Source organism: Sebastes umbrosus, chromosome 12, assembly GCF_015220745.1.
Source record: "Sebastes umbrosus isolate fSebUmb1 chromosome 12, fSebUmb1.pri, whole genome shotgun sequence".
Taxonomy (NCBI): domain Eukaryota; kingdom Metazoa; phylum Chordata; class Actinopteri; order Perciformes; family Sebastidae; genus Sebastes; species Sebastes umbrosus.
The window spans coordinates 26,517,921-26,531,140 of NC_051280.1; the positions used below are offsets into that span (position 1 = coordinate 26,517,921).

Below are 13,220 nucleotides of genomic sequence, written 5' to 3' on the forward strand. Positions count from 1 at the left end.
ATTATAAGGATTAGTATAATTATATTGAACAATTTGAACAAAGCACACATACTAATCATAGGTCAAAACAGCTAAAGCTAAATTTGGCTGAATTATAAAAGGCAGAAGTGGTAAAATGAAGAGCCGTTTGGGAGACGAAAGAGCCGGCTCTTCTTGGTGAGCTGAGCCAAATGATCTGACTCCCTAAAAAGAGCCGGAATTCCCATCACTACTGTCTATCTTATGAGACATGTCTGAGCAAGTTTGTCAACCTCCAGCAAGCGAGTCTGTCTTCAAAATAAAAGTGTACAATGTAAAAAGACAAAGAAAAAAGATATATAATGAAAGGCGTGCTACAACATTCTCCAAATAAGTTATAGGATAATTGTTTTGACTGGTCTTGGACCACTTCAAGTCGACTAATCCGAAGTAAGACTTTACTTTTGCGTCTCTATTGACCATATAGCGTTTATTTTGAAGGTTTTAAGCGGAAGTAGTCGTTCTTTAAAACACGTCGCTCACTTCCTCTGAAAGTGAAACCAGTAAGCGGCGGCGGACTGCGAGCACTAAGGCTTCATTTGTGACTTATTTTTCGGTCTAAAAAAGGGGATATTGTTTTACTGAGTAACAGAAGACGCACATAAACTGACAGCGGTAAGTTTTAACGTGGTAAGTTGACTCACCTGTGTGTTTACAGAGGTTAGTTAATGTATTCAGCCGTTAGTTAGCTTACTGTAAACTAGCTGTTAAACTAGTCTATAACCGAGTAACCTCAACAGTTCGGCTGTTTGTTGACTGTAGTGTAATGTTACTGTTAAACTGATTTAATTGGTTACATTACTGTTGTAACCAGAGTTTGAGCTAAAACTTTTTAAACTTTTAATTTTGTGAAGTCAAACAAACGTCAGGACCTGTTGGTGTTACATCGAAATGTTTCCCCCTCCTACCTAAAACTGAACCCAAAGATATATAAAACAAAATAATAATAATAATAATAATAGTGCATGTTATTTATACAGTAACATAACACAATGTGGTTTTCAAAGGGCACATATAAAACAAGAAAAAGGAAGTGAACATTAAAAGTTAAAGGTCCCATATCGTGCTCATTTTCAGGTTCATACTGTTTCTACTAGAACATGTTAACATGCTGTAATGTTAAAAAAATAAATTTTATTTTCCTCGTACTGTCTGTCTGAATATACCTGTATTTATCCTCTGTCTGAAACGCTCCTTTTTAGTGCATTTCAACTGAATTGCGTTGCTAGGCAACAGTTTGGGTCCATGTTTACTTCCTGTCAGCTGATGTTATTTACATACACTGCAACAGGAAATAAACTGGGACACATTTTGAATGTTTATGTTTAAAACCGTGTAATGGTCTAAATATTGTATATTTGTGACATCACAAATGGACAGAAATCCTAACGGCTTGTTTCAAATGCACAATTTCTGAATACGGGCTGTGTGTATTTCTCCGTATATTGAGCGTTTTGATAGTTTAACAGGATTTATATAGTACTTAAACCTGCTTTATAATATAAAAGACATGAAAATCTCACCTTTTACAATTTGGGACCTTTAAAATCAAGAACAAAATATAGAAAAGGGGATTGATAATATACCACTCAAATACATACAAATATTTTAACCATTTGAAATACATTTTAGTCTTAAACCTAGCCATGGGAACAGCCATCAGGTTCCTGCCTGAGGACCTCACACTGCCTACAGGTTGAAGTTAAGGGCTTTAAATGTAAGGAGTACTCAAAATGTCAACAGTGATTTAACTGTACTTTCTAATATGTTTATCATTTATGGCGTAAATCAATGTTTCTATATTATTCAGCCACATCAAGTATAGAGGTGGTATTTGGCCAGTCATTTGAGCTCATGTCATGTTTCACTTGTTTTAGTTTCCCCAACAAATGCCAACTTTTCCTTTTTACCCCCTGCTTGTCTCTGTTGTTTCTGCCTCTCTGATCCCTGTAGAGCGCCGTGAGCTGAGCACCGTGAGCTGAGCACCAGGCCTGCGCTGGTGGAAGTGGGTCTGTGATGGATAGGCTGAAGCTGTCTAGCATAGATGAGGAGCTGGAGTCCTCTGAGGTGGCAGCTCTCTGCTTCTTGTGTCGGGATGTTGTCAACAAGAAACGCCTGGAGGGGGTGAGCACCACATACCTGGTACTGTTGGGTCTTTCTCAAACCCGGACCCTCCCGCTCCGTGATAGGGTGAACTTTGTTTGTAGTCACACTCACAGCTGAGTGAAGCACCCTTCTTTAAAGGTGAAGGGTATAAATACAGCAGCAAGCTTTGGGATGAACTTCTCTCTCTCCGACGGGAACAGGAACTGTCGTAACTTTTCATGGTTTCGCATCAAGCGGCATCTGTTATGCACAGCACTAATAATAAGATACATAAGTCACAGTGTGGGCAGTGAGGTGGCAGACTCATTACATTCACTCCACATTAAATAGGCCTTAAGCCTACGGAGAAAAATCTAAATCAGAATTCGGTTTATTGCCAGTAGGTTTTCACATACACGGAATTTGCTTTGGTGTTTTGATGCATAAACAAGAAACACGAATATAGAACAGAAAAAAATACAATAAAAATAAAAAAGACTAATACCTCCTATTTAAAAAATATGTACGATGTGTCTGTTTAAAATGAAAGAGCTTGGCAGGAATGTGCAAATATATATTCTAGGGGCTGTGCAAAGGTTCACAATATTAAGAATAAAAAGAATATGCAATTAACAGAAATAAAACGTACTCCATGCTTCTTTGGTGGCATTTCTTTTTTTTCCTGTAAGCATCTCGTTTTTATCTCTGATGTTTATAAGCTGCTTGGTTTTTGCAACAGTCCCTTTAGATGTAAATATACAACACGTTACAATCAAATGAACACATCTACCATTTTTCTAGACTTTACATTTCATCCTAAATAGAACATAACCTTTAAGTTCTTAATGTCTGTATGACAATATTAAATGTCTATGTTAGTTTGAGCTGTTTACATTTGTACGGGTAGTTGCACAGAACTTATATTTGTACGGAGCGTGTACCGTTAGGAGCATTGCACATGTCCAGTAAGTCAGCATCGATGCAGGCTCACTGTTGGAAGGCACTTCCACTCCCAGCTAATTGGTTTGGGATGGTACTTAATATGACGACCCTCCACGAGAACGCGCAAACAGAGTGGGAGAGGGTGTAGGGGGGTGGTTTGAGAAAGGCCCGTTGTCTTTGCACTTGTCTCAACCCCATGACTGAAGAAAAATATGTTTTTTTTTCTGAAAGTGAAAGTGTGTTACAGATATCCTATAATCACCAAAATAAAAGTGTGTATGGTAAAATGTTTTTGTTTTTGTTTTAACAATAATAAAATATGTTGCAAAGCTTTACCAAACAAAATTAACAAAGTGCTTCATTGTAAAGACAAACTAAAGAGATAGAGACAAGGTAATTAAGGGAAACAAGGGATCATACGTTTAAAGGCAAAAGTAGAAAAAAACACAACACATAAATAGGCCCAGCATGATCATTATTAGCGAAACTTGATTTAATTCGTAGTTGTGATGTATTTCTCTACCTCCAAACACCACTCCCTTGCTTTCAACTCACAGATTTTTTTCTATGGTGTCTTATGGACAGCATTTCTCTCCCGTCGCTTACATTCTCAGCTGTTGCATTTCTCAAAAGGTTTGTTTGTGTGTTTCTCGGTTGCTCTCATACAGATCAGGGATGCAAAAAAGCTGTTCTTGAGACTACAAGAAATAGGTCTGCTGGACAACCATTTCTTCCTTTGTCAGCTGCTCCAAACTATCGGTCGACCAGACCTCCTCAACTTCCTGGAGACAGACAGCAGGCGACCAGAAGAAACCGATGCAAATCCCATGCTGTCAGAATACAGGTACATGTAAAGCCAGAAGGACATTTAACTGGAGGAGATAACTGTACACGAGGATCACAATACAGCTTTATTCCCAAAGTTAAAGTCTTTTGTCTGTTGTTTCTCTCCTCTTTCTCCTTTCCACTCTTCTGCTCTTTCTTTCAGGGTGATGCTGTACAAAGTATACGCCGACATGACTAACGAAAATTTTGAAAAGATGAAGTTTCTTTTGAGCGACAAGCTGGGCAGAAGACAAACTGAGACATGCAAAGTGAGAACACACCCACCCTTCCACATAAACAATTACTTAAGAAATGATGACATGTAGACTTTTTTTTTTTATAGTTCATCTCTCTCCACTGTAATCAGCATTGATTACATCTTTTTTCTGTGAACAGTGGTTCGTTAATCAAATTAATTAATAACACTACTCAGATGACGATCACCGGTTCCTAACCTGGGGATCCCGACCCCCATAAAGGGTCACCAAAGCTTCATGGGGGGTCTCGAGTACTTCTTGATTTTAAGGGGTGTTAGACAGCTTTATTAAAAAATATACAGTTGACTTATATATCAGCATTTCATTCATTTCTTGAGGAAACCTAAATGAAATTATTATTTTGAAAGTTTGGATTATTATTTAAGATATAATCTTCATAGGATAAGGGCACGGTGAAGACCTGAACCTAAATATAATTTGCTTTGCTATGTTACTGAAGTGAACTACAGCCATTTTGCCACAAGCAATTGTTTCTTGCATGTTCATTTTGTTTTGTTTTTTATCAACTCATCTCTGTTAATTACAGACAGCACTGGATGTGTTTGCTGAAATGGAAAAGAATGCTGACTTACTGTCGAACACAAATCTTCGTGTGCTGCATGCAACACTGCTTGAGTTGGATCAACAACTGGCATTGACTATACAGCGCTACATGGACGGTATGAGACGCACTTACATACACATTAAAATGTTGTATTACTATGAAATCCATGAAATGATTGTGATCTTTTTTAGGGGTAACCCAGCTGCCGCCTCAAAACAGATCTGCTCATGTCAGCGTGGATTACCAGGTGTGTGTATATATGTGTGTTATTATACAGTTCATCCTACAATGAGCCAGTTTAATGAGGACTGCAACTCTGTTTTCTTCCTACAGAGGGTCAACAACTCCCGTCAGCCAACACAATCTATCAATATGTTGATGTCTGTGACTCAGCCTGGCGGTAAGTCTCTCTTTTCCGCTGTATTACCCACTGATCTGCCATTCATTTGAGCACACAGCCATGGAATAATTACCCTTAATGGCAAGCCTTCCACCACCCTCACTGCTGCAGATATTCACTCTCGTGCTGTTATTTTTATCATGTTTATTTTTCAGATGGAGCAGCGAGCGTGTGCCCCGATGCAGCACCACATATAGAGTCCCCCACTCTTCCTGATCACGTAAAACACATTCACACAAACACACATACCTCTCATTCATTCATTCTTTCATTTATTAGAACATTAATGTTTGTGATTTGCAGTGTCACACACCTTCAGGGCTGTAATCTCAGTGACTACTGTATATACTTTATTTTTTACTCTTTAAAGGAATAGTTTGACATTTTGGAAATAATTGAAGATCAATACCACTCTCATGTCTGTACGAAACATATGAAGCTACTGCCGGCAGTTAGAAATAGTCCGGCACATAAAACCACAACTTTTCATTTTTGCACTTTGGTTCCTGTACAGATTAAACAACCGAGATATAACATGTTAATTAGTGAGCTTTAGAGGTCCTTTGGACAGAACCAGGCTAGCTCTTTCCCCCCGTATCCAGTCTATATGCTAACCTAAGCTACCTAGCTATCTGCTGGCTATACAGTGTTTCTGCAATTCTTAAAAAGCATTGAAATTAGTTTCCCCACAAAAACATCTTAGATAATTAGGTAATATAAAAGTCTTAAAATGAATTGACAAAAGTCTTACTTATTGTCTCTTGCCTGCCATAGGCAGTAATGTTCGCAGGCTTTCGGAAGATGTTTATTTATTAAAAGTAGGATGGTGTGACACAGGAAGCTGTTCCATCCTTTTTTGTGTTTCAGTCAGCACCATCAGACCTGTGGCAAACACTTGTTACTACTGCTAGCCACAGTAGCTACAACAGGAAGCTCACCTTCTCATAATGGGCGAGAATAGATCCAAGCAAACTAATCATTTTCTAGTGGTTAATCCATCCATGCATTTTTTGCCACTTATCCAAGTCTAGGTCATGTTAATTTAATTAATTATATCAATCGTAATTATTGTCATCTACTGCTGGATAGTACTGGAAAAAAATTGCCCGGTAATAATGAATAATTCTAGGCCATAAGGTCCTTAATGGTTTTCCTTCATACCTTGGTCTGTATGATTGTGAAACAGGCATTAAATAGCATTTTATGTGCTGTAAAAAAGGTCTCAAATTCAACTTGGTGAACCCTGCTATAGCTTCATATTTAGTTTTTTTATTTGTCTTCTCATCTTACTCTCAGCAAGAAAACAAATGAGCGTATCTCCCAAAATGCTGAACTATTCCTTTAAAACAATATGTTTACAATACTAAAACAATTCGTAGGCTAAAGTGTAGTTAACCTACAAGTTTCTGTGATCAATTATGATTACTTGCATACAAAATCATCTTGTGTTTAACTCCAGCATTATCATTAAAATGTCGTTGGGAATCTTATCTAAAATCCAAGTTAAATTGAGAAGTAACACAATGTAACACAAAACATGTCTGCCTCTGATCTTAGGTGGAATGTAGGCTTAGGGGTGCTGACGTCCTGCCGGACATGGCCACCGTGCAAGAGTGCAAGTCGTCAGCAGAAAGGTGAGACACACCTCCACCCAGAGTTTAAGATGATGCTTGTTGAGCTTTTGGTCCAGCTATAGATCAGGCGAAGCTTTGGCCAACTAGGTCAGGCAGGGCCCCAGCTTAACCACAAACTTCATAAAAAATGAGCACTTACTGACTTCCATACCACACATAGATGTGTAGTAATAGGAGACACCTTTATGTTTAAAAGTATAGTATTACCAAATAATAATAAGAGTCCTCATTCAAAGTTAAAAAGTAGGACTTAAGATTCAGGGAAAGTGATACATGTCCAGAGTCAAGACTAATGTGTGACGCATACATCAGCTGTATTGACTTATAAAATGCACTTTTTTGATGGTGTAAATCTTCCCTTTTTCTAGAAAAAAGGAACTTAGAATATTCCTCTTTTCCCAGATTAGGAACCATAAATCTGTCACTGTTTCCTTAGGTCTGCTTTTGGTGTTTTCAAATGTATCTGCTACGCTGTTGATGTGCGTGTCAGAGGGCATGATGTTGTTGTATTCAAATATTCTAGGGCTGTCGATCAATTAAAATATTTAATTAATCGCATGATTGTCCTTAGTTAATCGTGATTAATCGCAAATTTTTTTATCCGTTCAAATGTACCTTAAAGGGAGATTTGTCAAGTATTTAATACCCTTATCAACATGGGAGTGGGCAAATATGCTGCTTTATGCAGATGTATGTATATATTTATTATTGGAAATCAATTAACAACACAAAACAATGACAAATATTGTCCAGAAACCCTCACAGGTACTGAATTTAACATAATAAATATGCACAAATCATAACATGGCAAACTCAATTCCAACAGACAACAACAGCTGTCAGTGTGTCAATGTGCTGACTTGACCCATAGGACCCATTTTCATTCACATACGTTGAGGTCAGAGGTCAAGGGACCCCTTTAAAAAGGCCCATGCCAGTTTTTCCTTGCCAACATTTAGCGTAAGTTTGTAGTGTTATTTAGCATCCTTCGTGAGAAGCTGGTATGACATGGTTTTCTAGTTTCATATGCATACTTTCAGCTGCGGACTTAATTTAAACTTTAAACAGGTTTCAAGTCTCTGAACTATTAAGCTATGATTCAGCTTTTTGATAACTTTTACAGTTTTTGATTTATCACAGTTTATGTTTTATTGTGGTAATGCTGATTCAGCATTCCCAGTTTTGTTCTTCTAAGGTTTATTCAACTACTGTATTTCTTCCGTATGTTTTTTGCAGTTTAACTACTCCTGCATACTTTCAGCTACAGAAACCGTTCAACTATCAAAATATTCAGCTCTTTGAGGACATTAGTGCTATATCTTTTCTTGTTTCTACTATTTATGCTTTTTAAAATATTAAGCTTTTTCCACATTTCTTTTTACAATGTAACTCAATGGAGAAAATCTTCAAATCCTCTTAAACCTACTCCATTTTGAAATGCTACTGCTTCCGCATACTTTCAGCTACAGACGTCATTTAAACTTTAAACAGGTTACAAGTCTTTGAACTATTAAGCTAGGATTTAGCTTTTTGATAACTTTTACCGTTTTTGATTTATCACAGTTTACATTTTGTGAAATTTTCAGACTGTTTCAGATTTTATAATGTGTGTGTATTGCGCTGCTTTACAGTGATGACATCACTCACCCTCTAACCCTCCCTGCGTTTTTCTTTTTTTTCAAAAATGTCTGGCAAAAAACCTTGTTGGTGCCACAACTTCCACTCCTCATACACAATTAATTTATCAAAACGTAGGTATTTTTTATCTTCTTTCAGATGATGTGCCCATTTAAGTAATAGGCCTTACAGTTTGGGATTTATCTGCTTCAAAGCACCAAGAGATCCCTTCCTCTCTCTCATCCGCTGCAATGTTAATTCACCTCTAAAAGTCTTGAACAAAAACTCAAATGTGGAGACTTTTTAAACTGCCATTTCTCAGTCTTTTTTTAACTTTATCCACAAAAATGACACATCTACATCTTCATCAAAGTCTTGAGGTGCTCAAACTGAAAAAATTTCAGCTATACAATTTATAGTTTTTAACTGGGGGGGTCTTTTTCAGGTAGTACCCTCTCTGTGTCATCCCCAACCATGACTCAGCACTTTCAGACACAAACAGGTGTCTCTGATTGGCTGATTAGAGCTCCATCAGTCTCTGCCTGTCTCTGATTGGTGCATTGCTCTTAAGCTCTTTTTAACTGTACAAGTTTAAATTCTATTTAAGCCTATACAGTTACTGTCTGTCTGATCAGTCCCTGCCTCTCTGATTTAAAAGTACCTCTGTCTCTCTCTCACACACACACAAACGCACGCACACACACGCGCGCGCGCGCGCGCACACACGCACACGCACACGCACACGCACACTCACGCACACACACAAGCCCCAGAAGGTATTCTGTCTAACAACTTACAGTTTTAAAGGTTCTAGCTGCTGCTGCTGCTACTAATGCTACAACTTCTACTACTACTGCTGTTCCGACTGCTTCTACTACTATTGCCGCTGTTACTACTACTACTAATACTACTACTACTACTACTACTGCTGCTCCTTCTGAAACTACTACTACCACAACGATTACTACTACTATTGCTACTACTACTACTACTACTGCTATTGCTACTAAAACTACCACTACTACTACCGCTACTACTACTACTACTTTTACTGCTACTACTACTACTAGTGATATTACTGCTACCACTGCTGCTACTATTACTACTGCTCCTGCTGCTGTTCCTACTGCCTATACTACTACTACTACTACTACTACCGCTCCTGCTGCTGGTCCTTCTGCTATTACTACTACTACTACTACTACTACTACTACTACTTTTCACCCAAATACAACTTTCTGTCTAACGACATAGTTTTTAAAGGTTTATTTTACATAAATACTACCCTGTCTGTCTGTCTATCTGTCTGTCTCTCTCTCTGTCTCTGTTTGTGTTTAGCAATGCAGTTCATCTGTCTGATATACATACAAAGCATTTCTTCTTTCCGCTTATTCAGGAAAATTCTAATTTACCACTTTTGACAGTATTTCAGTTTAGCTTCCAGCTCTTCTAGCAATGTATTTCAGTTCTTAGCTTCTTTAGGTAATGCAGTTCAGATTCCAATTCTGCCAGTTGTACATTTCAACTTCTAGGTTTTTTAGCAGTGCAATACATTTGAGCTTTAACATTTTTAGGCAAGTCATTTCACATTTCTGAAATTTCAGCAATGTTTTGCAATTAATTTCAGCTGTCAGCATTCCCACGCATTTACAGCAGGAAATGCATTTTCTAGTTAACCTTACTCACTTTGTAACGATATGCCACAATCGTAGAAAAGAGTTTAAGTTTGCTATGTTAAATTCTGACTGTGTAACGTCAGTCTGTAACGTTACCTGATGTCAAAATATAACGTTAGACACAAGTTAGCATAAATTCTTAACTAGTTGACTACATTTTAAATGTTAACTCATTTTTGAAGGCCCCCTTTTTCAAAGTAACTCTTGCTGTGTTTGGTAAATAAGAATTGTGTTGCTTTAATCTCATGAATGAAGTACTCAATGATGAATTCCCTTACAAAAAAAGAAGTATAGTTCAAGTTTATTTTATGAAGTAAACTTAAGTACAGTTCAAGTATAATCCCAAGTATACTTTATGTGATAAGTATACTAATATCAATGTACTTGTTACTAGTACTTGAATACTTCTTGGGACTATATTGGCCCACTGTTTAGTTTATAAAAGTATACTTTTAAGTAAATGTAAGAGTGGTAAACTTTGAGTTCACAACTAGTTTACATCCAAGTTGTATTTTGTACTGCAACTATAATATGTACTCTACTACAAGTGAACTTATAGGTATACTGTTAGTTTACTAGTTATATACTTGTAGCCCACTTTCTAGTTTATGAAAGTACACTTTAAAGTATACTCTTAGTAAACTACTACTTTAATAGTTTTTACTGCAAGTATACTTGTAAGTTTTCTTTAAGTGAACTTATGGTACTTAGCCAAATACTTTTCTGTAAACTTTTCAGTATAAGCCAAATACACTTGGACTATTAGTATTATTATATATTATTATTATTATTAGTAGTAGTAGTATAATTTTATCTCCTTATTATATCTCTGATAAGTACATAAAAAGTAAACAGAAAGCATGATCTCTTATTTTAAGTTTAAAAGAAGTATATAATGGCACACTTGAATAAACTTCTATTTTGTAAGGGCTGTACTACGTGCCGGACAATGGCTCTTGAGTGGTAAAAGTGAAATCGCAATATGTTACAAAAATCTTTCACAGTTTGACTCTATAAACCAGAAACCCAATATTGACTACTTGTTCTTATTGATCTCAATGTCAGATTCAGCATGGCAGCCAAAGACAAGATAAGATGTAATAAAACAGCCATTCAGATGATTTTGAGTGGAGACCACAGGTTGATCCTCAACAAAGTTCTTGAGAAAGGCCTGATAACTAGACGAGAGTACAAAAAACTCAAAAGCATCAACAAGGAAGACGAAGAGGGCCACGTCATTGAGCTTGTGGATAAGATCATGGACAAAGGAGAAGACCGCTGCCAAGGCTTCCTGAACCTCCTGCAAACTGATGATGACATTCAAGAGACGTTCCCAGACCTGAAGAACATACTATTGAATGACGCCTGCCTTTTACCTAGGCCTGTCCAAGTTTCTTCGGTTCATGAAAGTGGTACGTTATTATGTGCAGTTTGGTTATAGAAATGACTCTTATGCCAGCCTATTGTGTGTTTCACATGAAGTTGAGGTCTTTATGTTTGGAGTTGTAATTCTGTTTCCCTCTGATTTCCTCAGATGTTCTGCCACAAGAGAGCAAGAGGCAAAAGGAGGTGAGGTTTTCACCTAATATTGAAATAACACACTTTATGTGACAATGCTTGAGTCATTGTTATTAGTTAGGCTTTAGACACAAGACATGCTTATTATCCTGTATTAACATATAGAATATTAGCTTTATTATATAGAGAGACCCCATGGGACCTTATTTTGGAAAAAATATGAACGGTAGTCAACGGCGAGAGACAAATCATTTTTTGATCCCATTTGAATTACGCAATGAATCACACATATGTCAAGTCAAGAAAGTCACAGTTCATCGTAGATTTATCGTAGTATCATTTAGTTTTGTGTGCTCAGTAAACTGCATCTCTTGTCTCGCACAATATACGTCACCAACACTAGCCAGCTAGCTAACTACTAAATGTCATCACACCGACTCGTCCGCCTTTACAGCCTCATTGAGTATAATCCCACTCATGCAACTGTGGTGTAGTTCGTTTATAGCCTAACGTTAGCTTTTTACTTTTACGGTGATTGCATTCACACTTCAAAAATCAAGTGATGTCATAAGCGTTTGTTTGCCACAGAGCTTATATATAAAAATCCCATTTGCTTTTTGTCGAGGGAACCCAGAACGATGCTAACTTCCTGGCTGGCCTACAAAATGCCTCATCCCTAGCGCACTCCATTGTAATACCTCATAAATTGAAACTAGTAAAGTAAAGTTGCGTGTTCAAGCATAAAATATTGAAGTTTATTCATTATATGTTTGTGTCAAACTGTTTCTATTGTTTTCCGGACATGCAGTATGAGTTGAACAGCCAGCCAACCGGCCTCTGCGTGATCATAAACAACAAGAATTTCATGGATGCGCTACCAAGAAGATTACTGATGCTAGATTTCGTGCTGACTCGCACATAGTGACACACACGTCTAGCAGCACCAAGATCTGTGTGGATAATGACCTAAAACACAAGACGGCAGCAGCGCCGTGATGACGTCAGATTTCATTCCATATTATCAGAGTTTCATTCAATATATTCAGGATTTCATTCAATATTCTCAGCATTCATTAAATATTATCAGGGTTCATTCAATAAATATAGTCCCGATTTCATTCAATATTCTCAAATTTCACATTATACATCTAATAAGTTCCTGAACGGCATGCCATAACAGTATGTATATACGTATACAGTATATATGTATATACATATACAGTGTATATATATATATATATGAAAACTCCCAATCTTTACATATTGTGGCCAGATACTCTTAATCAGACAGTTTAACGTGTGTGTGTGTGTGTGAATGCATCCTCAGGCTCTTGCTCAAAGGGAAACTGAACATCTTGTCACCAGGATGGAGCTGGATAAGTTGAAGACACAGATAGCTCAGCAAGAACAAGATAAATTGGTGAGACATTTTTACAGCATAGTTTCACATTTTTTCTATTCTGTTTAAGACAATACTCACATGCCCAGTATGTACTTTTAAAGAGTTATCGGACGCTTAATATTCCTTTTATTCTTACTAGCTGTGAAGTGATACCTTCCTGCTTTATGGGGGGAAAAATCTAGTCCTTGTTTTGTTTAAAAAGGAATTCCAAGTTCAGCTGCCGCTTATATAAGACGTGTGCATGTTTATCAGATACCAGGCATTTAGACTATGTATTTTGA

General features: G+C 37.2%; 2 protein-coding genes across 5 annotated transcripts in view; both read left to right on the plus strand.

Annotated features, from left to right (window-relative positions):
• Positions 1-13,220, plus strand: part of LOC119498157 — a 74,036-nt gene that overhangs the window by 56,856 nt on the left and 3,960 nt on the right. The gene's annotated exons all lie outside the window — the stretch shown is intronic.
• Positions 482-13,220, plus strand: part of LOC119498161 (caspase-8-like) — a 28,048-nt gene continuing 15,309 nt past the window's right edge. Inside the window, exons 1-12 of one of the 4 annotated variants that reach the window (XM_037786728.1) lie at positions 482-633; positions 1,972-2,142; positions 3,714-3,889; positions 4,034-4,139; positions 4,675-4,807; positions 4,884-4,939; positions 5,026-5,092; positions 5,248-5,312; positions 6,650-6,726; positions 11,085-11,431; positions 11,554-11,587; positions 12,336-12,405. In XM_037786728.1, coding sequence (XP_037642656.1) covers positions 2,035-2,142; positions 3,714-3,889; positions 4,034-4,139; positions 4,675-4,807; positions 4,884-4,939; positions 5,026-5,092; positions 5,248-5,312; positions 6,650-6,726; positions 11,085-11,431; positions 11,554-11,587; positions 12,336-12,405 — 1,239 coding nt within the window. In that variant the 5' untranslated portion in view covers positions 482-633; positions 1,972-2,034. Of the gene's footprint in view, positions 649-1,959; positions 2,143-3,713; positions 3,890-4,033; positions 4,140-4,674; positions 4,808-4,883; positions 4,940-5,025; positions 5,093-5,247; positions 5,313-6,649; positions 6,727-11,084; positions 11,432-11,553; positions 11,588-12,335; positions 12,406-13,220 lie in introns of all 4 variants that reach the window. The other 3 variants (XM_037786726.1, XM_037786729.1, XM_037786730.1) reach the window with 3 other exon arrangements.